The sequence below is a fragment of the Mercenaria mercenaria genome, chromosome 12 (assembly GCF_021730395.1).
Source record: "Mercenaria mercenaria strain notata chromosome 12, MADL_Memer_1, whole genome shotgun sequence".
In the NCBI taxonomy this organism is placed as follows: Eukaryota; Metazoa; Mollusca; class Bivalvia; order Venerida; family Veneridae; genus Mercenaria; species Mercenaria mercenaria.
Window position 1 is genome coordinate 44,664,616 of NC_069372.1, and position 23,685 is coordinate 44,688,300.

The 23,685-nt window shown below is 33.8% G+C and overlaps 1 protein-coding gene across 4 annotated transcripts in view; it reads right to left on the minus strand.

Annotated features, from left to right (window-relative positions):
* LOC123533315 (potassium voltage-gated channel protein Shaw-like) overlaps positions 1 to 23,685 on the minus strand; it is a 127,756-nt gene that overhangs the window by 47,345 nt on the left and 56,726 nt on the right. Inside the window, exon 1 of one of the 4 annotated variants that reach the window (XM_053519917.1) lies at positions 18,834 to 19,189. The exons of the other annotated variants lie outside the window; for them this stretch is intronic. Coding sequence (XP_053375892.1) covers positions 18,834 to 18,890 — 57 coding nt within the window. The 5' untranslated portion in view covers positions 18,891 to 19,189. Of the gene's footprint in view, positions 1 to 18,833; positions 19,190 to 23,685 lie in introns of those variants that run through there. 4 annotated transcript variants of the gene reach the window in all.

Genomic DNA, 23,685 nt, shown 5'->3' on the forward strand with positions numbered 1-23,685 from the left:
AATTATGTTTAAAGTGCCTTTATCTGAATCACAACACTTTAATCGTACTAACGACACCATTTTGTTTTCTGACTTAAATAATTTCTTACGTATCTTAAGTTTAAGCTGTTTTCTGAATAGGACTTACGTTTTTTACTTAGACTTAAGCTGAAATCATCACAAACTTAAGTAAAATCTTCAACTTAAGGCAAAACTTATACTTAAGATTCTTTATGAATACGGCCCCAGAAATATGACTATATAACAACACTGAGCACAAGTTATGTAATTAGTTTGTTCTACACGTGAAAGGGAACACCGTCAATTCTGTGCCAACGTTAAAGCAGGGTATGAAATGCAATTAACGAGTTTCAACAAGTCTGACAGTTGTTAAAGCTCAAAGTTGCCACATCTATTATTTAGAAAGCTGCTGTAAACAGCTGTCCTAGTTGTATATGAAAAGTCTTATAAAAATAAACACATTATGTAAAATTATACATGTCAAAAAACCAAACAAAAAAACAAAGTTCAATGTTCACTGTCTGAGTTAAGTAATTAGTGTCTCTAAATTAAGCACACAGAACTACAGAAATAACAACTTGATTGACATGACAGTTCTATATTTATATCGGTTTCGGTTGTAAGTCAATGTAATGTTTCGTGTGTGGAATTCCATTCATGCAGTAAGCATGAACGTTCTATGATTTCAGTTAATGCCAGCATATCCCCCAAGCGATATCTTGGGTCGTCCTCCATCCTATCAGTAATGCAGCTGGAAATTCTCCACCGTAATTATGAACTGAGAGGTTAATACGAAAAACAAACAGACAAACAAATTAATTATCTTTATATGTTGATATATAGCAACAGTTGCTTATAACACAGTCACCGAGGATCAGCTAGTTTTGTCATTACAATCTGACGGGAATTGAGCCGCAAGAACCGTCATATATTCTAAAACTAGTGTTTTGATGCGAATTTAACATTAATGATGATTATTTATTTATGTTTATTGCAAAATGTGTATAATAGAAATAATAATCAATGAATGAAGAAAGAAATAGACAAATAAAAAGTTTGAATTATGATGAAGAAGATGTATACAATATCTATATATAACTATAATTTGTTGCTTTCCTTTGAACATCTTTTTTCAGTAATTCTCTTTGTGAATGTGGAAAAAAACTTGATCAAGTCTGGTCTAAATAAATTTGATATATCGAAACGATGAGCTTTAGTTTGAGTTAAACTATTTAAGATTGGAAATTTATATTTTTTCATTTCCTGTAGAAACAGACAGCGGTGTTTGAACACACAGTTTCTGAATGAACATATTCGGCGTTGGGTGAGGTTCGAACCCTTACTATAGTGGTAAGGGACCAGTTGTAGCGACCGTGTAATTTTTATTTAGAACGAAATGATCTGAATGGGTTTAAATTGTGATATCCTGTTACCTGAGCAGCCATTACGTCAAACAAAAATGCTCCGTTGTTACGGTGTATCAAACCCATGAGTAGTTTTCATTCTAATTTTATCAGTTGAATGAATGGTCAGTGAAAGTGTTTAAAACTAATCATCTGGCTGTCTTTATTCATAATGTGCTGTCTCAAATTACGCAATGTTACAGTGTATCATGCCCATGAGTATCCTGATTTTTAAATGTTCCCTTTTTTTGTCGTCAAAACGGTTTATATTAGCTTGTAACCTGACTATCTCAAATACTCCACTTTCATGTTTTATTTTGTATTACATAATTTCAACCATTCCAATTTTATGTAAATTTAAAGTACTCAGCAGTTACGTTGTATCATACATGTGTCCAGTATCATCTTGTCATACACTTTATTTGTTATGTGTTTTATTTTTTATAAACATAACACTTTAATTCACAAATTAAAATCCAAATTTTCAAAAATAGATTTTGATTCTCACATATAATAGAAACGCAGATGTATAACAAACTTTATTGTCTTTAATGTAGATGGCTTTCTTTCCGGGGGAAAATTGAGGACTGTGCTTTATATTACAGTTTCAAATTTCCGTGAAACGGACAAACAAAAATTACGGATTTCCTGAACACGTAACTTAAGTGACATCCCGCTGTCACATCATTTAACTCGTGCAACACACATTGAAAATAATAACACACTCGTTATACTAATACACTTTTACCAGCATATGCCTCGAGTTTTCAGATGAGACGCATCAACATTTGATATTATTCTAAGTGCTTACCAGTGTTTCAGTTTGGCACAAATTTCTGCATGAAATGAAATTATGGCATTGAAATTCTTATCTACGCCTCCGCATGAATTATATGAATTTTAAAAGAAGCGCGATCCAGCGAATGTCAGGAACTGAATTCAGCTGCAGCTGTTTATAAACAAATTATCCAATATTTTCATTGAATGGCATCTAATATAGGTAAAGTACACACTGTAAGTGAACCTTTTCGCAAAATGGCATCATAAGATGGCATAAACACAACATCTACTTATTCATGTTTCGCAACGTACCTGCATAACAAACACCTGTCTTCTGGTATATCAGTAGTTATATTGTATATTACTTTTATATTAGTATACCTGACAAAACATAGTTATGAACAAAATTTACACTCGTGGGTATTCACACGTATGAATACCACTGTGAAGACCATATGGCATTAAAAGAACTGTTAATCATCTTATATCTTGTGAAAACGTCAACAAATGAGTGCAATTGACAATTTTGTGACAACTCTAAGACTGAAGACAAAATACACTAAAAATGTAACAATAGTAATAAAACACATACATGCATTAGCAACTTCAAATTAAATATATGAAATTTCTTTGAACTGCATTTAAGATGACTTTTAGATTATAGGAAACGTTCACAGAATGAGAACAGTCAAAAGTCGCATGCAAAAGTCAACCCCACTCTGTAACCTTTCAATCAGGAAAGAATAATCATCATTACATCAAAGTACATATAAAACAGGAAGAAGATAATTTTGTTTTTATCTTATTATTTCTCAAGATTTATTGCATTATATGTTTATGCCTGAATGATAATTTTCTCGAGCTGCCAATCCCTATAAAACACGTACAAACTGATGTTGCTGATGAACACCCGCAGATAAATAATTCATATTGCACGTTTATGAATAAACTGTGTTAACGATATTGCCTAGTGCAAACTTCTTTTAATTAAAAACAAATGGTTTAAGGATAACAGGTATTATACGGAGGTCTTGCAATGAAATCAGCACTGACTTCAGATCCTTTAGTTTTCCTGAACTGATAAAAAGGTGTGGATGTAGACAAACTTTCATGTACATTAAATTTATTTTGATGTATAACTTTCTGCTACAGCTGAAACGTAATATGCCCAAACTTACCCAAGCTGGACAACTAAATGAAATATGTTCCAAAGTATACGAGAGACAATGTGAATTCTGTGACAATTCTAATGCAGGGGAAGAAATACAATTCAGAAGCACTACGTGAATAACGGAAATATGTCGAGTATAATTTATATCTTGGCATCGAAGTTAAATGTAGAATGTTTAGTTGAAACTCTAGGTAGTACAAAATCTGATAACAGGCGAGTGGTAATAATGGAAATTATCATTGAACTAAAACACCTCTTTTATGATACAATGCTAATAATTTTGTTATTAGCTAATTATCTAGCATGATAAATGAATGTACTGAAAAACAATACAATTAAAAATAATCTTATTATTTGATTATTCATCACAGTATACCTTTCGCTTTGAAATTCTTGAGAGCTGCTTTGTGGATATTAAGGGAGTGGGTTCCATGTTATACATCTGGCTACCAGTCTGATAATTTTATGTTTTCTGTTTGAAATAATATTATGTGTATTAAGTTAAAGGCCCATTGTCACTATCAGTTTGTTGTCAAAACTTTGTCAAAGCTGATTGCTGACATTGTCAATGTTCTTTCGGATGGTTTTTCAAAGAAACTGGGGAAAACATATCTCACACACATTGAGAGTCACCAGAGTCATGTTAATATGTTTAAGTGTTCTGAGAATATGAATTAGTAACATTGCAAGATAGAGAAAAGGGACTAGAAATTGTTTAATTTTGTCGTGGTATTCCTTTGAACTGGTATTCCAGATCACTTTTATTATTTCGATTCAATATCTTCATCAGCCATTTCAATTGTCCGTATGTCTTTTTTATTTATTCGTATTGAATATTACTGGAAAACCCCGTGAATGTTTAAATGTGTAGAGTTCTTAAATTTGAACAATAAAATGATTTTAAATAGTTATCGACATGCATGTTTCTTGCATATGAAATACGGAAAGCCTATATAAACGTATCATTATCATTTAATTCACGTGTGACAGTTAGTCATCTGTCTGTATAATCACGTTTAAGTTAATGTTGTTGCTTTTGCTAAATTTAATATTGCTAATTTATGTATTTATACAGATCTATTGACCTATTGTGTTTATCACATCCAAGGAAGAGGATCATAATTTCAACTCCTAAAATATGAAATATGTTATCAGTTCTGCTATAATCTTTTTCTCATTTTACCACGTGTTTTTGCTTTGTATTGATATCAGTCTGACCCTCAAGTTTGACTAGCTGATTCCCATCAAAGAACAAAGTTTGAAGCAAAATATAACGGTTTTTTTATCAAAGCTTTTGATCAATGTTTTCTTTGACCGTTGTCACTGTCAAAATGTTTAAAAATATGGACAAGAAATAGTTGATGGTGACAACGGAACTTTGGCTAAGGGTAACTCTGTTTACTATACTAATCCTACCTTCCTCAGAGAAGAGCAGAACGTTACTAACTCTTCTGTGCGGCAGGGCTGACTGGTTCCCAGGCGGAATGAGCAGGGCAAAAGCTGTTATACTAATTGACAGGGCCAAGACTGTGACTGGTCGGTTACTTAATTAGAGGTGGAGTTATTCCTATAGCGTGACAGCTACCCTAACCTGGAGTTTGTCAGCTTGCATTGCAAAATATCTAGAGCAGTTTAAAGAATTCGAAGTCAGACATTTAGACTTAGGGTGTAATACTCTATTTGATGCTGTTACATTCTAAAACTACTTAGAAATTTTGAAATGTCACTCAGCTGTCTTGTATGCAGAGGTAAATTCTTGTAGAATATACCTTTCATCTGGAAATATGTGTGTCGAAAATAAAAGACGAATAACACTTTAACATAGGTCAATGCCCGCTGTTAAGCGTATCTCACTTTAGTAAACAGAACAATAGAAATAGCATCTTATCTTGATTTACGATAACAGTTACTATGATTTTGTCAGGTTAAACTTCACATTAACCTGGGTACAATCATCGACCATCCATATGCCAGATGTAGGAACTCATACACGCTGGGATACAAATGATTCAAGGCTAGTGACCTTTACCACTTGACCAAGGAGGCCCCATCTGTAACTATGAACTAAGGGTTTGGTATGAAGTACAAAGGAACAAATGAATCGCTTGACTACCTTGAAATGGACCACATCTGTATATAAAGCAGTCAAAGAAGATCTGGTTTTGTCATTACAGTCTGACGGAAAATTGGCCACAACAACCCAGTTACAAAACAAAATGTCTTGTAAGTGCACTTTCCCAGTAAAGTAAATACAATGTGAATTCACGATGATAATGAACTAAGATAAACTTTCGATGCAAATCTGGGAACTTTCGTGGAATATTTTGCAACACCAGTTCTGGAACATATTGGTGACTCTAACAAAAAGTACAATACGTATTCTTGCAACTTTCGTTAATCTCATATGTGTAGGAAAAACGACACTTGTTGCCCGAGATCATTGTAACTTCAATGTATGAGTTCATTAAAAACGAAGTTGCCTCCTTTTAGACACTGTTCGTGTTCACGTGTATTTAATTATTGCAATACAATGTTTGACATGCTCATACTGATTCACTTCTGTTCTGCTTATTTTGTTGTGTTAAATGACATTCATACAGCTGAGGTCATATTTATGACATCAGGCCAGATGTTTTAGCTATAAAAGGACCCACATGAGCCCCTAATGTTGTATTGTATGTAAGTTAAGATACCTAGGCAGACCTAATGTTTCCCGACTAATCAGACAAATGGCTTTTTCATATGAACCTATTCGGCGCTGATCTGCAACTGTGTTACATTAATACCAAACTAAACAATGTTTGTTTGACTGTTTGATTTCAGTTTCACGCCGTTTTTCAACAGTATTTCATTCATATAACGGCGGGCAGTTAACCTAACCAGTGTTTCTGGATTCTGTACCAGTACAAACATGTTGTTTATCAGTTAAGGTATGAGATCTTGTTACCTGATTATCCATATCAGCTTTCCAAAATACTCCGTTGTTACAGTGTATCACACCCATGAATAGATTTCATCCTTATTGTCAGAGTCACTTTTATTTCAGTGAAAATGTTTATATCATGGCTGTCTCACTTTATAAATAGGCTACATCAGATACTCCTCTGTTACGATTTTGCACACCCATAAGTAGTTCTCAGAAATCATTTTTGTCACCCTTAGTGAATGAAATTATAAATTAATAGGACACTTTGGTTAAAACACACTTTAGAAGTATAATTCCTTATTTTAAGTTGTGTTCGGTTTCATATTGCTTTCTTATTTATCCTAATTTAATATATGAGAACAAAAACAGTGGCGTATAGAAAATAACAAAAAACATTTATCCTTCTTTGAGACTGTTAAGGATTGTGCTCTTTTTAGCAATAGTTTCAAAATTCAAATTTTCCCTGAATCAAACAATCAATGAAGAAACCGCTGAATTTCGTGCACAGCTGATTGACACAACACATTGGAATCACATTACTTAACTCGTGCACCACGTTTTGGAAAAGATCAGGCATTCTTAATGCACTTCTACGAGCATAACCATTCCATGTGGTCCTTTATTCAAAATAAAAACAGATTAAACAATAAGTATTTACAAGTGTTTCGATCTAGAACAATTTTACACGAAATTATAAATCGGATATAATATTATCCTCAATCGTTTATCAGTGTTCCAGTCAGAAACAATTTTTCAAGAAATAAAATCGGATATCACACGATGAATTCTTGAAACCTTGAAATTCGTATCTACGTACTAGCTCTGCATAAAATCTAAAATATAAATAATGCATAATAAAGTTAGCCCCAACAAATAAAGGTATCATAGTCGGGAATTTAACACTAAAATGTTCTTGTAGCAGTTTATATACAAATCCTCGAGTACTGGCTGCTAGTCCAGGTAAAGTGCATAATGCGCGTGCAACAAGCCGCAAAATCGTGTCATAAAATAGCACTCTCTTCAGAATTACAAATACCTTGATTTTTTATGAAACGTAGATCTGTCTTGTGGTATAATTATTTAAAAATGAAATGGTAAAGTTATATTATTTGTTGCTTTTATATTAGTATGTATCCAGACGTATGGAATGCTGTTGTCAGGCTTAAATATCTAATCCATACAATCATTTTATACCTTTCAAGGGGTTTATCAAGCTATAGCAAAATAAATAAATTTCTTGAAAACATGAAAGATTAAAAGGTAACGATATGCACATCATGGGTTTCAAGTGAACCGTATATCTGTTGTCAAAAATATAAATTTCCTGTATATTGCATTAAGCAACATAAACAAAAATAATGAAAAAATTAATTAGTAGATGCACTGTATGAAAAACTTGAAATTTTTCTATAAATTATAAAGAACTGAAACTAACATTGAAAATCTAAAACGTTTTCGTGTGAAACTGGTAATATAGATATACAGCTCAAGCTGCAAATGAACAGATCGAACTGTTTCTAATTTTTTTGCCATTTCAGTATGAAAATTGGCTATATAAACAGAATAGCATAAAAAGATATCTGAAAAAATTGTTGTCATTATAGAGTTACTGTAAATTGAGCTGAATCCGCGATGACAACGCATACACAGTCTTGATTTACGACGTAAAATCGCAAAAAACTTTTTGAGTAATAGTTTTAAGTGCATGTTGCTAATTTTAAATTCTGTGTTTTGAATCATTTTTGTTTACATTGACACCTTACCATAAATTACTTTCTCTCCGTTGGAAATACTATGTGAATGTGAATTTTACATAAAGTTTGTGTGCACAGAATGGTTATATACGCGTGTTTGTACTATTGATAATGCATTTTCTTCCTTAAAATATGAGTTAATAAGATAAAATTAAACAATGATTGCATTAATTAATTAATTAATCAATTAATTCGTTCATTCATTCACTCATGAATATAACTTTATGATAAAGAATATGAACTTTTCTTTAACAAATTGTTTTTTCTTTGAACTAGAGAAATGTTGTAATAATTTATCTGAAACATGTTGAAAAAAATGACTTAATAACTGAAATCACCATTTTATTTAAGACCGACAAGCAGATTCCATTTCTTGTTAATAATACTTATTACTTAGTACTTATGACAATTTAAATCAGTACTGTACTGATGTTAGTTGTGTATTGAAAACAATATGTAGCCTGCTGGCGGCAAGTGATTTTGCTTTTGCGACCAGTGCAGACCAAGATGATACTGTACGTCCGTGCAAGCTGATCACGGTCTGCGGTATTCTCTATTCAGTTAATAAATTTTCATTGAACACCACAGTGAATAACAAGTGGTAATGTCCAAATTGAATGATCGACAAGTCCATTTTAGAAATTTAGCAGGCTTAAAATACCACGTGGAACTATTCTTGGTATTTTTAGACACCTGTATAACACTGGCTCTATTTCTGTTGAGATAAACTGCATTGCTAATTGTTACTTGCCTCAGAGACATTATATAGCATGCGTACACTCATTCACTACTCTTCTATCTGTCATGTTATGTTCAAAGATATCCAGACAACTCTAAGGTTCAAAGATATTCGGACAGCTCTAAGGTAAAATAACGATTGCTGACCCTTAAACTGTAAAGGAGGACCTCATAACTCCCAATGCTGAACTGTTAAGTTTGTAAGGATATCTGAGAAGAGCCGCCTGCTTTTCCACAAGCCAAATGGACAGCTTTATTTATCATAATTTACCAGACTATAGTTTTAATGCCTAAAAGATAATTTTCGTGTTCAGATCCTCACGATCCGCCAATCTCAGTTATTTTCTTCTTAACAGCACTTACAATCTGATGTCACTGACGGGCTCCTGCAGATAAATGACTCATATTGCACATTTATGAATACTGATTTTGGTGTAACAAAATATTTGAAGGATATTTACTAACTTTTGTACTTTCATTAAAAGAGCCCTCCAGTCCAAAAAAAAAAAAAAAATAATTTTCCTTGAATTTTATGAGAAATGTGCGTCGAGGGCATAAACATTCAATGACATGCATTAATGCAATGAAAATCTATAAGAAGGTCTTTCGGAAGCATATAATGTACCCAAACAAAATAATAGTTGACTCGGTTGTGTCTGTTAATGAGAGTTAAACATGCGACATCCCTCTAGTCCTCTAGCACAAGCTTAAGAGGAACTCATTCTAAAAAAAATGGACTCTATGAATGCAAATGACCAGAAATATAATTATATAATAACGCTGAGCCAATGTTCGGGGATTACTTTGTTTTACACGTGAAATTCTGTGACAACGTTGAAGCAGGGGATGAAATGCATTTAATGATAACTATAAATGAAAAAACTAAAAACAGAAAGATGCTACGGACACATATCAGGATTGGATGTATTTTGTTACAAATAAAACTGATGGGGATTGTAACTCTGAAACGTAATATGCACTTTCTGACAATAGGTTACACGCAACAGTCAGGTACCCCAGGACCTTTTATAGTCAGTAAAATAATAATTATCACTGTACTTGAATAGATCACGATGAAATTATTTTGTCACTATCTCATTATTAATCGTGATATACCTAACTTTGTATTATGACTCAAAGATAATTATCCCTTTAAAATTCTCACGAGCTGTTTATCATTTTCATTACAGAGCATTCAAAACAATTTGTTAGTAGTTGGTACCTTCAAAAATGATTTATGTATTGTGTTTACGATTTTTTCCTTAAAGTTCTGGTGGTTATCGAGAACAATACTGTTAGTGGGAGTTGGCTCCATTTTACCAAACATTTCTAAAGTTTTTCGTTTTAATCATGTAAATATCTTGATCCATTTTAAACAAAATTGACTTTTATAATAATTTTGAAACAAAATGAATATTTGCAACGCTCCTGTCTCAGTCGAGATTACTGACGAACACATGTAATAAACATATTGGTTGGAGTAGATTGTAACACAAAGCTGGTTATGTCACTGGCGGAGAAGCGAACAGGCATTGCCCTACCCAAACCTCAAAAAGGTATGGGCATGCCATTTACATTGTCTACCACCAAGGTAAATAATTTGTATATTTAGACCCCATCACTTGATTTAAGTCTGACCGTTGTTGTCAAACCTATATCTAGAAAGATGCCCTAGCTGTACATGAAAAGTCTTATATAGATAAACATATCATGTAGAATTATACATGTCGAAAACCAAGAGGAACAACATTACAAAGTTCAACGTTCACTGTCTGAGTTAAGGAATCAGTGTCTCTTAATTAAGCGCATAGAACGGTAGAACTACAGAAATAATAAGTTGATTGACATGACCTTTCTATATATATCGGTGTCGGTTGTAAGTCAAGGTAGAGTGTTTCGTTCGTGGAATTCCATTTATGCAGTAAGCATCGACGTTAATGCCAACATATCCCCTAAGCGGTACCTTGGTTTCTGTAATGCAGCTTGAAATTCGCTACCGTAATTATGAACTTAGAGGTTAGTACGAAAAAAAAACAACAAAAACAATAGACAAACAAAAAAAAAACGTTGTGTATCTAATTATCTTTGTTTGTTGATATATAGCAACAGTTGTATATATAACAGTCACCGAGTATCAGCTGGTTTTGTTATTACAGTCTGACGGGAAATGGGCCGCAAGAAATGTCATATTATAAAACAACTCGTGCGTTAATGCGAATTTAACATTAATAATGATTATCTATAAAACAATAACACATTGCGTTTCTTAGAACACTTTGTGAATGTGGAAAAAAACCAAAATTTTATCAAATTTGATCTATAATAATTTGATATATCGAAACGATGAGCATAAGTTTGACTTAAACAATTTAAGATTGGAAACTGACATTTTTTTAATTTCCTGTAGAAACAGACAGCGGTGTTTGAACACACAATTTGTTTGCTTGGTGAGGTTCAAACCCATACTATATCGGTTAGGGACGAATTGTCTCAAGTGTAATTTTTATTTAGAACGAAATGATATATTATGAGATCCTGTTACCTGAGCATCCATGTCACCAAACAAAAATACTCCGTTGTTACGGTGTATCAAACCCATGAGTAGTTTTCATTCTAATTTTATCAGTTGAAAGAATTGTCATTGCAAGAATTTAAAACTGATCACCTGGCTGTCTTTTTTCATAACGTGCTGTCTCAAATTATGCAATGTTACAATGTACCACGCCCATGGGTAACCTGCATCCTATTTCGTCAAAATTGGTTATATTATCTTGTAACTTGATTAATCTCAAACCTTTTACCAGCTTATCCATCGTGTTTTCAGATGAGACGCATCAATATATGATATTATTCTCAAGTTCTTACCAGCGTTTCAGTTTGGCACACATTTCTGCACGAAATGAGATTATAGCATTGAAATTCTTATCTATATACGCCTCCACATGAATTATATTAATTTCAAAAGAAGCGCGATCCAGCGAATGTCAGGTAGATCTACAGAATTCAGCTGCAGCTGTTAATAAACAATCCGCCAGTATTTTCACTGGATGGCTTCTAGTCTAGGTAAAGAACACACTGTAAGTGAATCTATTCGCAAAATGGTATCATAAAAAGGCACAATATGACATAAACACAATATCTACTTATTCATGTTTCGTAACGTAACTGCATAACAAATATAATCTGAAAAGTAAGTCCCTCGGAAGCACCGAGAACAATGCAAACAGTGAAAATTGCAGACTCGGTTTGATTGAGTCTGTTCATGAGCAGTAATGGAAAATGCAACACTGCTCACGCCCCCTAGCACCGGCTTAAGCAGTATTCAATCTTCAAATCTAAATGAGTTGAAATCAATGATCCCGAAGGACCAGAAAATATAACAACACTGAGACGAAGTCGGGGGGACTTTTTACGGCCTGTCTTCTGGTATATCAGTTATATTGTATATTACTTTAATATTAGTATGTCTGACAAAACGTACTTATGAACACAATTGAGCCGCGCCATGACAAAACCAACATAGTGGCTTTGCGACCAGCATGGATCCAGACCAGCCTTCGCATCCGCGCAGTCTGGTCAGGATCCATGCTGTTCGCTTTTAAAACCTATTGCAATTAAAGAAACTGTTAGCGAACAGCATGGATCCTGACCAGACTGCGCGGATGCGGAGGCTGGTCTGGATATATGCTGGTCGCAAAGCCACTATGTTGGTTTTCTCATGGCGCGGCTCAATTTACACACGTATGAATGCCACTGTGAAGATTATCTATTTCACGTTATCATAATATACGTTTCAACGAGACCATCAAGCTATTGTAAAATAGATAAAGTTCTGTAGAGAATAATGACAGAAAAAACTATCCGAGGCACAATACAAATTTTCTTACGGTGGTAGTATATTCTGTCATTACTGTCAGCAGTCAATATTATTTGTAAATTTCTTTTGTTTGTACGCACCAACCTCCACAGTGAGTATACCATATGAAACTCACTTTTATTTACTGAACATGATTTATTTTTCATATCAATACATGAACGTGAAAAAGCCTATCCGACCATATGGCATTAAAAGAACTGTTAATCACCTTATATCTTGTGAAGTGGCTCTCTTAAACGTTAACAAATGAGAGCAACTGTCAAGTCTGTGACAACTCTAATGCTGAAGACAAAATACACTTAAAATGTAACAATAGTAATGAAAAACATTCATGCACTGGCATTTTAAATTTCTTTGAAACTGCATTTAAGATGACTTTTAAATTATACCGGGAAACGTTCACAGAATGAGAACCGTCAAAAGTCGCATGCTAAAGTCAACCCCACTATTTAACATTTTAATCAGGAAAGAATAATCATCATTACATCAAAAGTACACATAGAAATAAGAAATAAAATAATTTTGTTTTTACCTTATTATTCATCATGATTTATTGCATAATATGTTTATACCTGAATGATAATTTTCTCGAGCTGCCAATTCCTACAAAACACATACAAAATGATGTTGCTGATGAACACCTGCAGATATATAATTGATACTGCACGTTTATGAATAAATTTTGATGATTTTGTCTAGTGCAAATATCATACAGAGGTCTTGCTATTAAATCAACACTGGTTTCTGATCCTTTATTTCTACAGAACGGAATAAAAAATAAGTGTGGATGTAGACAAACTTTCATGTAAGTTTGTGTATAATTAAATGGGTTACTTTTAAGTATTACCTTTCTGCTGCAAGTTAAACGGAATATGCCCAAACTTACCCAAGCAGGACAACTAAAATATATTTTCCCAAGTATGCGAGAGACAATGTGAAATCTGTTACAATTTTAATGCAGGCGAAGAAATACATTTATGATAAGTAAATTCAGAAGCACTGCGTGAAGAATGGAATATGTCGAGTATATATCGTTGCAACGAAGTTAAATGTAGAATGATTAGTTGCATGAGTTGAAACTCCAGGTAGTATAAAATCTGATGACAGGCGAGGGGTAATAATAGAAATTATCATTGGACTAAAACACCTCTTTTACGATACAATGCTGATTATCTGGTCATTATCTAATTATATATCATGATAAATGAATGTACCGAAAAACAATACAATAAAAATAATCTTATTATTTCATTATTCATCACAGTATACCTGAATCATCACTATGGCAATAAGATAATTTTCGCTTTGAAATTCTCCAGAGCTGCTTTGTTGATATTAAGATCTTTACGGCTAGGGAGTGGATTCCTTTTTATAAAACTGGCTACCAGCCTAATAACTTTAGGTTTTCCGTTTGAAATAAGTGCTTAGAGGTCCGATGTCACTATTATTGTTTCCTGTCAAAAGCTTTGTCAAAGTTGTCTGTTAGCACTATTTACGTTCTTTGATATGTTTTCAAAGAAATTGGAGGAAGCATAAACTTCTCTTGCATACACAGGGAGAATGATTTTCTTGCATTGCATTTTCCGGAATCAGCTTATGTATGTGTACAAGTTTTCTGAGAAAATAAATTCGGAACATATTGCAAGGTCGAGAAGACGGACTAGAAATAGTCTGTTTTATCTTTGTTAAGGTATTCCTTTGATTTGATGTTCAGATTACATCTTTGTTCTTTACTGATTAATTAAACTCACCAGCCATTTTTCTAATTTTTATTTAAATGAAATGTTATATGAAACTCATGATCTGCTTTTGTCATTACAGTCTGACGGAAAATTGGCCACAACAGCAAAGAAAACGATAATGGTGCCAACGGGCCAGAAGACAATTTGCGAGTTCGGCTCACGGATCAGGGTAGTTCTAATAGCTACTACATAAAAGAGCGCAACGGCACTAACATTTCTGTAAGACAGCTGAGTGGTTCCCGGATTATAATGGTCATGTAGAATGAGCAGTTTTACTTATTGCCAGGGATATTTATAGGTGGGAGTCATTTATATGAGCGTGAGCGCTATTCTACCTTAGAGTGTTTTTTTAGCTTAACTTACAAAATATCGAGATCCATTTGAAGAATCCAAAGTCAGAATTGTAGACTTTGGAATGTAAAATACTTTATTTCCAGCTACTACAATATAAAGCAATGCGGAAATATTGAACTGTCACCCAGATTCCTTGTACATAGATGTAAAGGTTTATAAAAATGTACGTCTTATGTGGAATTATGTGTGTCGAAAAGCTAAGAAGAATAGCAGCGCGACAAAGGTCAATGCCCACTGTTAAGCATATCTCACTCTAGTAAACAGAACAATAGAAATAGCATCTTGATTTACGATAACTATGTTTTTGTCGGTGTGTTAACACCAACACACTTATAGATTATATAACGACTTTCTAGCTTTTGATGATGCAGAAAGAATTCAGGAGTCCGTGTGGGCATCATTTCAAGCACGGGCGGGCACCTGGGTACAGCCATCGACCATCCATAACCCAGCTGGATGAACTACTCACGTAAAATAATTTCACACTTCAAGCGAAACCGATGAGGTACAATGATCCAATGCCAGCGGCCAAGGAAGCCCATCCATAACTATGACCTAAGAGTTTGGCATGAAGTACAAACAAACACATCATTGAAATGGAACCACAGCTGTATATAAAGCAGACAAAGAAGATCTGGTTTTGTCATTACAGACTGACGGGAAATTGGCCACAACAACCCAATATGATCACAAAAATTGTCTTGTCAGTGCACTTGCACAGTGAAGTAATTACAATGTGAATTCGTGATGATAATGGACTAAGATAAACTTTCGATACAAATCTGGGAACATTCATGGACTATTTTGCAACTAACGTTCTTGAGTTACCCTCATAGATGTCTAGGAAAAACATCACTTGGTGCTCGAGATGACTGTAACTTCAATGTATGAGAAGTTGTCTCCTTTTAGAAACTGGTTCGTGTTCATGTGTATCTAGTTATTTCAAGACAATGTTTGACATGCTCATAATGATTCACTTCTCTTCTACTTATTTCGTTGTGTTTAATGTCATTCATACAGCTGAGGTCATAGTGTTAACGTCAGGCCTGATTTTAACTTTGAAATGGCCTCAATGAGCCCCTAATGTGGTATTGTATGTAAGTTAGGATACCTGGGCAGACCTACTGTTTTCCCGACAAGCCAGACGAATGGCTTTTTCATATGAACCTATTCGGCGCTGATATTAATAATAAACTAGACAATTGGTTAAAGTAATGAGATCTCGTTACCTGATTATCCATATCAGCTTTCAAAAATACTCCGTTGTTACAGTGTATCACACCCATCAGTAGTTTTCATCCTTTTTGTCAGAATTACTTTTATTAGGCTACATCAGATACTCCTCTGTTACGATATTGCCAACCCATAAGTAGCTCTCAGAATTTTTTTTCACCCTTTGTCAAGTTGAAATTATAAATTAATAGGACACTGATTAAAAAAAACTTAAGAAGTAAAACTTCTTACTTTAAAATGTGTTCGGTCTCACGTTTGTATTCTTATTTATCATAATTTAATATACGAAAACAAAATAATTGGCGTACAGAAATTAACAGAATCATGTATCCTTCTTTGAAACTGCTGAGGATTATGCTCTTTTTGCAGTAGGTTTTCCTGAATCAAACAATCATTCGTCGGAATTTCTGCACAGCTGATTGACACATTACTTAACTCGTGCACCACGTGCTGCAAATGAACAGGCATTCTTAATGCACTTCTACGAGCATAACCGTTCCATTTGTTCCTTTATTCAAAATGAAAACAGATTAAACAGCAAGTATTTACTACAATCTGACTAAAGTACTTGATCTTCTAAACGAAGATCTGAGAACGACCCATTCACATTCGTCTTCTGTATATTTTGGATTTTCAGTATTGCTATTTTTATTTTATCCAATCAGACGACATGTTCGAATGTCAAAGAGTAAGAAAAATGTGCAGTTATTCCAGGGCTCGAACCCAGGACTTCTCGCTTACAAAGCAAGTGGCCTACCGACTGAGCTAACCGGCTATCTGATAAATTATGACATAAGAATTGTAAATATCAAACGTCAAGGCTACAGGTAGATTTGCAAGATGTTGTAAGTTAGGCTCTGATTGGCTAGTGAAAGGGTCGTCAGAACGAGGCAATGAATAGATCGTTCTCAGATCCTATGCGTAGCGTAATAGGATATGTACTTTAGTCAGATTGGTATTTACTAGTGTTTCAATCTAGTACAAGTTTCCACGAAATAAAAATCGGATGTAATATTATCCTTAATCGTTTACCAGTGTTTCAGTCAGAAACAATTTTCCACATAATGAAATCGGATATCACACGATGAATCCTTGAAACCTTGAAATTCGTATCTACGTACTAGCTCTACATAAAATCTAAAATATAAATAATGCACAATAAAGTTTGCTCCAATAAATAATGGTATCATAATCAGAACGTTCTTGTAGCAGTTTATATACAAATCTTCGAGTATTGGCTGCTAGTCTAGGTAAAGTGCATAATGCGCGTGCACCAAGCCGCAAAATCGTGTCATAAAATAGCACGTACAAACACCTTGAACGTAAATCTGTCTTCTGGTATAATTATTTAGAAATGAAATGAGCCGTGCCATGAGAAAACCAACATAGTGGGTTTGCGACCAGCATGGATCCAGACCAGCCTGCGCATCCGCGCAGTCTGGTCAGGCTCCATGCTGTTCGCTTTTAAAGCCTATTGGAATTAGAGAAACTGTTAGCGAACAGCATGGATCCTGACCAGACTGCGCGGATGCGCAGGCTGGTCTGGATCCATGCTGGTCGCACACCCACTATGTTGGTTTTCCCATGACACGGCTCAACTGGTAAAGTTGTATTATTTGTTGCTTTTATGTTAATACGTATCCAGACGTATGGAATGCTGTTGTCAGGCTTAAATATCTAAATCATATGATCAATTTATACCTTTCAAGGGGATTATCAAGCTATATCAAAATAAATTAATTTCTTGAAGACATGGAAGATCAAAAGGTAACGATATGCACATCATAAGTTTCAATCGAACCGTACAGCTGTTGACAAAAACATATCTCCTGTATATGGCATTAAGCAACAGAAATAAAATCATGAAAAAATAATTAGTAGATGCACTTTATGAAAACTTGAAAGTTTTCTATAAATCATAAAGAATTTAAACTAACATTGAAAATCTAAAACTTTTTGGTGTGAAATTGGCAATATTGATATACAGCTCAAGCTGCAATTGAACAGATCGAACTGTGTCTGTTTTTTTTTTTTTTTGCCATTTCAGCATGAAAATTGGCTACTTAAACAGAATAGCATAAAAAGATATCCGAAAAAATGTTGTCGTTATAGAGTTACTGTAAAACTGAGTTGAATCCGCGATGACAACGAATTCATAGACTTGATTTACGATGCAGAATCGTAAAAAACGTTTTTGAGTGCATGTTGCATTTTCAATTTTGTATTTTGAATCAAATTTGTTTTCATTGACATCTTACCACAAATTACTTTTTACTATGTAAATGTGAATTTTACATAATTGTTATGTGCACAGAATGGTTATATACGAGTGCCTGTACTATCGATGATGCATTTTCTTCTTTATAATATGAGTTAATAAGACAAATGTAAATGATTGCATCAATTAATTAACTAACTAATTAATTCATTCATTCATTCATATAACTTGATGATAAAGGATATAAATCTTTTCTTTAACAAATTGTTTTTCTTTGAATAAGAGAAATATTGTAATAATTTATCTTGCAGATGTTGAAAAAAAAAAAGACTTAAGAACTGAAATCACCATTTTATTTAAGACCGACAAGCACATTCCATTTCCTGTGAATAAAAAGTAGTTATGACAATTTAAATCATTACTGTACTGATGGTAGTTGTGTATTGAAAACAATCTTTAGCCTGCTGGCGACCAGCTGGTTTTTGTCCACAAGCCAATGGATAAATTTTTATATGAACGCTTTCGGAGTTAGTTCGAATCCATAACGAAGCGGTTAGGGACGAGTTATTGAAGGTCAGCAACTGAGTTACATTTGTCCTAAAAGAAACAATTATGGTCAATTAGTTTCAATGATTACCTGAGCTTCTATATCAGCTATCCAAAATACTCCGCCGTTACGGTGTATCACTCCCATCCTTATAGTCAAAGGCCCTTTCTAACTTGACTATTTAGATTGGTAACTTTAAATTTATAAAAAAATTCCACAGCTTTATCCTAGATTTTGACGTTATTTTAGAATACTCCGCAGTTACGATGTATCATCACGCATGACAAGTTTCGTTTTATTAAACACCAGTATTACCAGTTATTTAAAGTCAAAGCAGACATGGCACTTTAATTTCAAAAATAAAATCCGCCGTTTAATCAGATCAAGTATCGTTTAAACAACTGCTTTTATCTACTTTGCTACCATCTTATATACCTTCAACACAAGAGTGCATGGGAAATAACAAATAAAGATAGGAATCTTAGGCGTGTTCTCCTTTTATTACAGTTTCAGACTTTCCCTGAATGGAACAAACAAACATGAAACGGATATTCTAAGCACATGGGTGACGTGACACATCAGTTTTTCATCCTTTTTTCTCGTGCAATACGCTTTGTAAATGATCATGCAATCTTATAAAAATTATCATAGAAACCATATCAAACAATATACTATTACCCTTACGGGCGATTCAATTTGGCACGCTTTTTCACGAAATAAATTATCATAAAAATAATCCTTAAAATCTACGCCTACACTTGCTCTGCATAAAATTGTTAAAATAAGCAAAGCGCTCTCACGAAAAAAAGTTTTACGGCTAGGTATTTTAAAAAATCCAGAAATTTCTTGTAGAATTGTATATCCATTCCGCAGCCTTAACGTACTAAAACGTATTAGCGTCTGATGGCCCTTTCACGCTTCCGTAGAAACAACATTTATTACAGGAAACTTATTTTGAAAATATTTCTGAAATGTCTAGGTCTGCAGCTCTCAAATACGGTTATATTTTACATCTGAGGCATATACTGACGCTCTCAGACAACATCAAAAATGACATTTTGAGCGATTTGATGAAGTTCCAAAATTATCAGTGTACCCTTGGTCCGTTACGGACCCCTGTGGGATTTCTGTTTATCCAGAGCTCAAATGTTTTTTCATAGATTAAACGCTGACATGCTGTACTAAAGCCCAGGTAATTTCAATTCGTAATAAAGTGCTGAAAATTGGCTCCCCAATAGCAAAAAAAAAAAAAAAAAAAAAAAGAAGTCCACGCGCATACATTTAGACGGGGTGACCCCTGCGCGTGACCCCTGACTATCTATGAATCAAAATGCGGCTTTCGTTTTCAAGTTTAGCATTTCTACTTTCATTTTATTTACTTCCGGAAACAGCTGAAGGTCGAGTGACATCATTTTCTGTGTTGTCAAAAACATACATATGCCTGGCGAGATGGCATAAATATGTGCTGGCCGTCCTAAGGTTATACAATCCTCGGATCTTTTTATTGTTTTGCTTCTAGTCTCGGTAAAGTGCACTCTATACATGCATCTAGCTGCAAACTGTACACAAAAATGGCACTATATTAGATGCAGAGATACAAAAAAAAATAACACACAAAAAAAACAGAACAGAACATTTTATTTAGGATTTAAACTTTACAGTTTCTCATCCATTAACATAATCGTTAATACAAATACAAGGTAAAAACACCAACACAAGGTTGCCTCTTCTTCTGGAAAACACAGACCTATTTTCTGGTATATCAGTTATATTGTATGTCACTTTCAAATTAATTTGCTCACTGCATGTCTAATTACATCCAGTGGAATTCAGGTGAAAAAATGCTGCTGTCAGATTGATCTATTTCATTTATTTAAATCTGTATAAAATACCATTCAAGAGTGTTATTAAATTATAGAAAACACATGTATTCCGAAAACATGGTAGATATAAAGCTAACAAACTACAAATGTTTCAAGTGAACCGTACAACTACAGACAAACATATATTATATACATCAAGCAAAACTCAGTGATTCATACGTCGTGCTTCTCAAGTAAGCAGTAAAACATTTATTTCTTGCCGAAGAAATCAACATGCGAATGATTAAAAACTACTAATTTCCAAAGAATCAGCTGTATTTGTTAATTAATCCTGAGTGAACCTTTCAATAATTATCAACATGCTAAGCAAGTTAAACTCCCGTGTATATTTTCTAGAGAATATCAGTAATTGTGTTTCTATTTGTGCGTCCCATCCTCTATACCACAAACGACGTCTTAAAAGCACTGACCTCCAGATTTGACTAAACATTTCTTTCAAATTAATGTTTAGTCATATCATGAACATTAGCAATATGAGGGTTTTTTTCTCTAAAATATAATAAAAACATTTTCCCGTCGTCGTAGCCAATAGCGCTATAGCGGAATAAGTGAAGTATGACTACAAAATATAGATATTTATAATCAAGACAATTTACCTGGAGTAAAGCGTTACAAACACATTTCGATTTTCAACGTAAAAAGTAGTAAAAAACAGCAAATTCTCATATGTTTCCGTACAGTTTTTCAGTAATTTTAAAGTAGTCTTATAGCCTTCTTATGAAATATTGCATTTATTTCCAGATATCTAAAATAATGTTGTAGAACGATCTGGAGGCCAGTCACATGAAATGGAAAAAATAAAGCCTTTATAGCCGTACAGTTACAGACAAAAATATACGGTATGCTTCGAGTCGAATGTAACAGGCATGTGATAACCAAATAATCATATATAATGCCTCTCAAGTGAGCAGAAAATCATGTATTTCTTGCCGAAAGAAATGCAATACGCGAACGATTAATAAGTACTGAACGGCTAAAGAATCAGGCTGTATTCATTAACAACATTGATTATTTTAATCATGAGCGAATCTTTCGATAATTATCAACATGCTAAGTAAGTTTTCTTCTCGGATGTTTAACATATCGTGCTAAATTTATTACAACATCATGTTTTGTATTTGCTAACAACTTTGTCATTTTCAACAGGTTAGATCTTTGGAAAATGTATCTTTATTGTATTTTCTTGTTAGCATTTGAATAAAAAGTGATTAATATCTTCTTATTCTAACAAATTATTCAGTAAGCAGTATCTTTCATATTCGGGTATTATTGGAATCCAGTTAGTACGCCCGTTATAACAACACAAAATTGCCAGTATACTTTAAAACTGTTTCTGATACTGATAGTCATTTACATACTTGTAGATGTTATGGCCATTGCAGGTCAAACTCATTTGGTACTACATTTCACTATGATCCTTTGTATACAGAAACTTTTAAAGTATATTTTAAAAACATGTAAACAGTCTGAGTGCAGAAATACATCACGTGCAACAGTCAAACCACACTCTTTGACCTTCGACCAGTAAAAATAAACACCACAATACCAAAATACACCCAGAACAAAACAACGAAAATAATTCATATTATTATCTTATTATCTCAAAGATAATTTTCACGTTAAGATTCTCACGATCTGCCAGTCTAAGTTATTTTCGTCTTAACATCACTTACAATTTGATGTCACTGACGGGGGCTCCTGCAGACAAATTTTTCATTCATGAATAATGATTTTGGTGTAACAAAATAGGTGAAGGACATTTAGTAACTTTTGTACTTTCATCAAAAGAGCCTTCAATTCCAAAAATAAAAATATTTTTCTTGACTTACATGAGAAATGTGCGTCAAGGGCATAAGCATTCAATGACAGGCATTAATAAAATGAAAATCTATAAGCGGGTCCTTCGGAAGCATATAATGTACCCTACAAGCAAAATAATAGTTGACTCGGTTGTGTCTGTTAATGAGAGTCAAACATGTAACGTCCCTCAAGTCCTCTAGCACAATTTAAGGAACTTATTCTTAAATATTAAATAAACTCAATGATTCCAAATGACCCGAAATATAATTATATATAACAAGATTTAACCACAGTTCGGGGATCAGTTTGTTCTACATGTGAAAGGGAAACCCGTCAATTCTGTGACAACGTTGAAGCAAGGGATGAAATACATTCAACGATAACTAAATAAAATAGTAAAAATGGAAATATGCTACGGACATGTATCTGGATATCATGTGGAATATTGGATGTATTTTGTTACAAATAAAACTGATGGGGTATTGTAACTCTGAAACGTTAAATGAATTTTCTGACGATAGGTCACACAACAGTCAGGTACCCTGGAACCTTTTGTAGTCAGTTCAATAATAATTATCAGTGTACTTGAACACATTACGATGAAATTATCTTGTCACTATCTCATTATTAACCGTGTATACCTAACTTTGTTTTATGGCTCAAAGATAATTTTCCCTTTAAAATTCTCACGAGCTGTTTATCGTTTTCATTACTGAGCACTCAAAACAATTTGTAAGGGGTTGGTACCTTCAAAAAATGATTTATGTTGCGTACTTTCAACAAAGTGTGTTTACGATATTTTCTAAAAAGTTCTGGTGGTTATCCAGAACAATACTGTTAGTGGGAGCGGGCTCCATTTTACCAAACTGGCTGCAAGCCTAACATTTCTAAAGTTTTTCGTTTTAATTATAATGTATGTAAATATCTTGATCCTTTTAAAAAAAAAAAGAATTCTGCAAACGCTTTGAAACAAAATGAATATTTGCAATGCTCCGGATTTAGTCTCAGATTACTGACATGTAATACGCATATTGGTATGGGTAGATTGTAACACAAAACAGGCTGTGTCAGTGGCGCAGAAGCGACTGGGGCAGATGGGGCATTGTCCTATCAAAACCTCAAAAAGGCATGGGCATACCATTTGCATTGTCTACCAATAGCACCACCAAGGTAAATAATTTACTTCTTTAGACCCCATCCCCGCTTTTCAACAAGTCTGACAGTTGTTAAAGCTCAAAGTTGCCACAACTATTATTTAG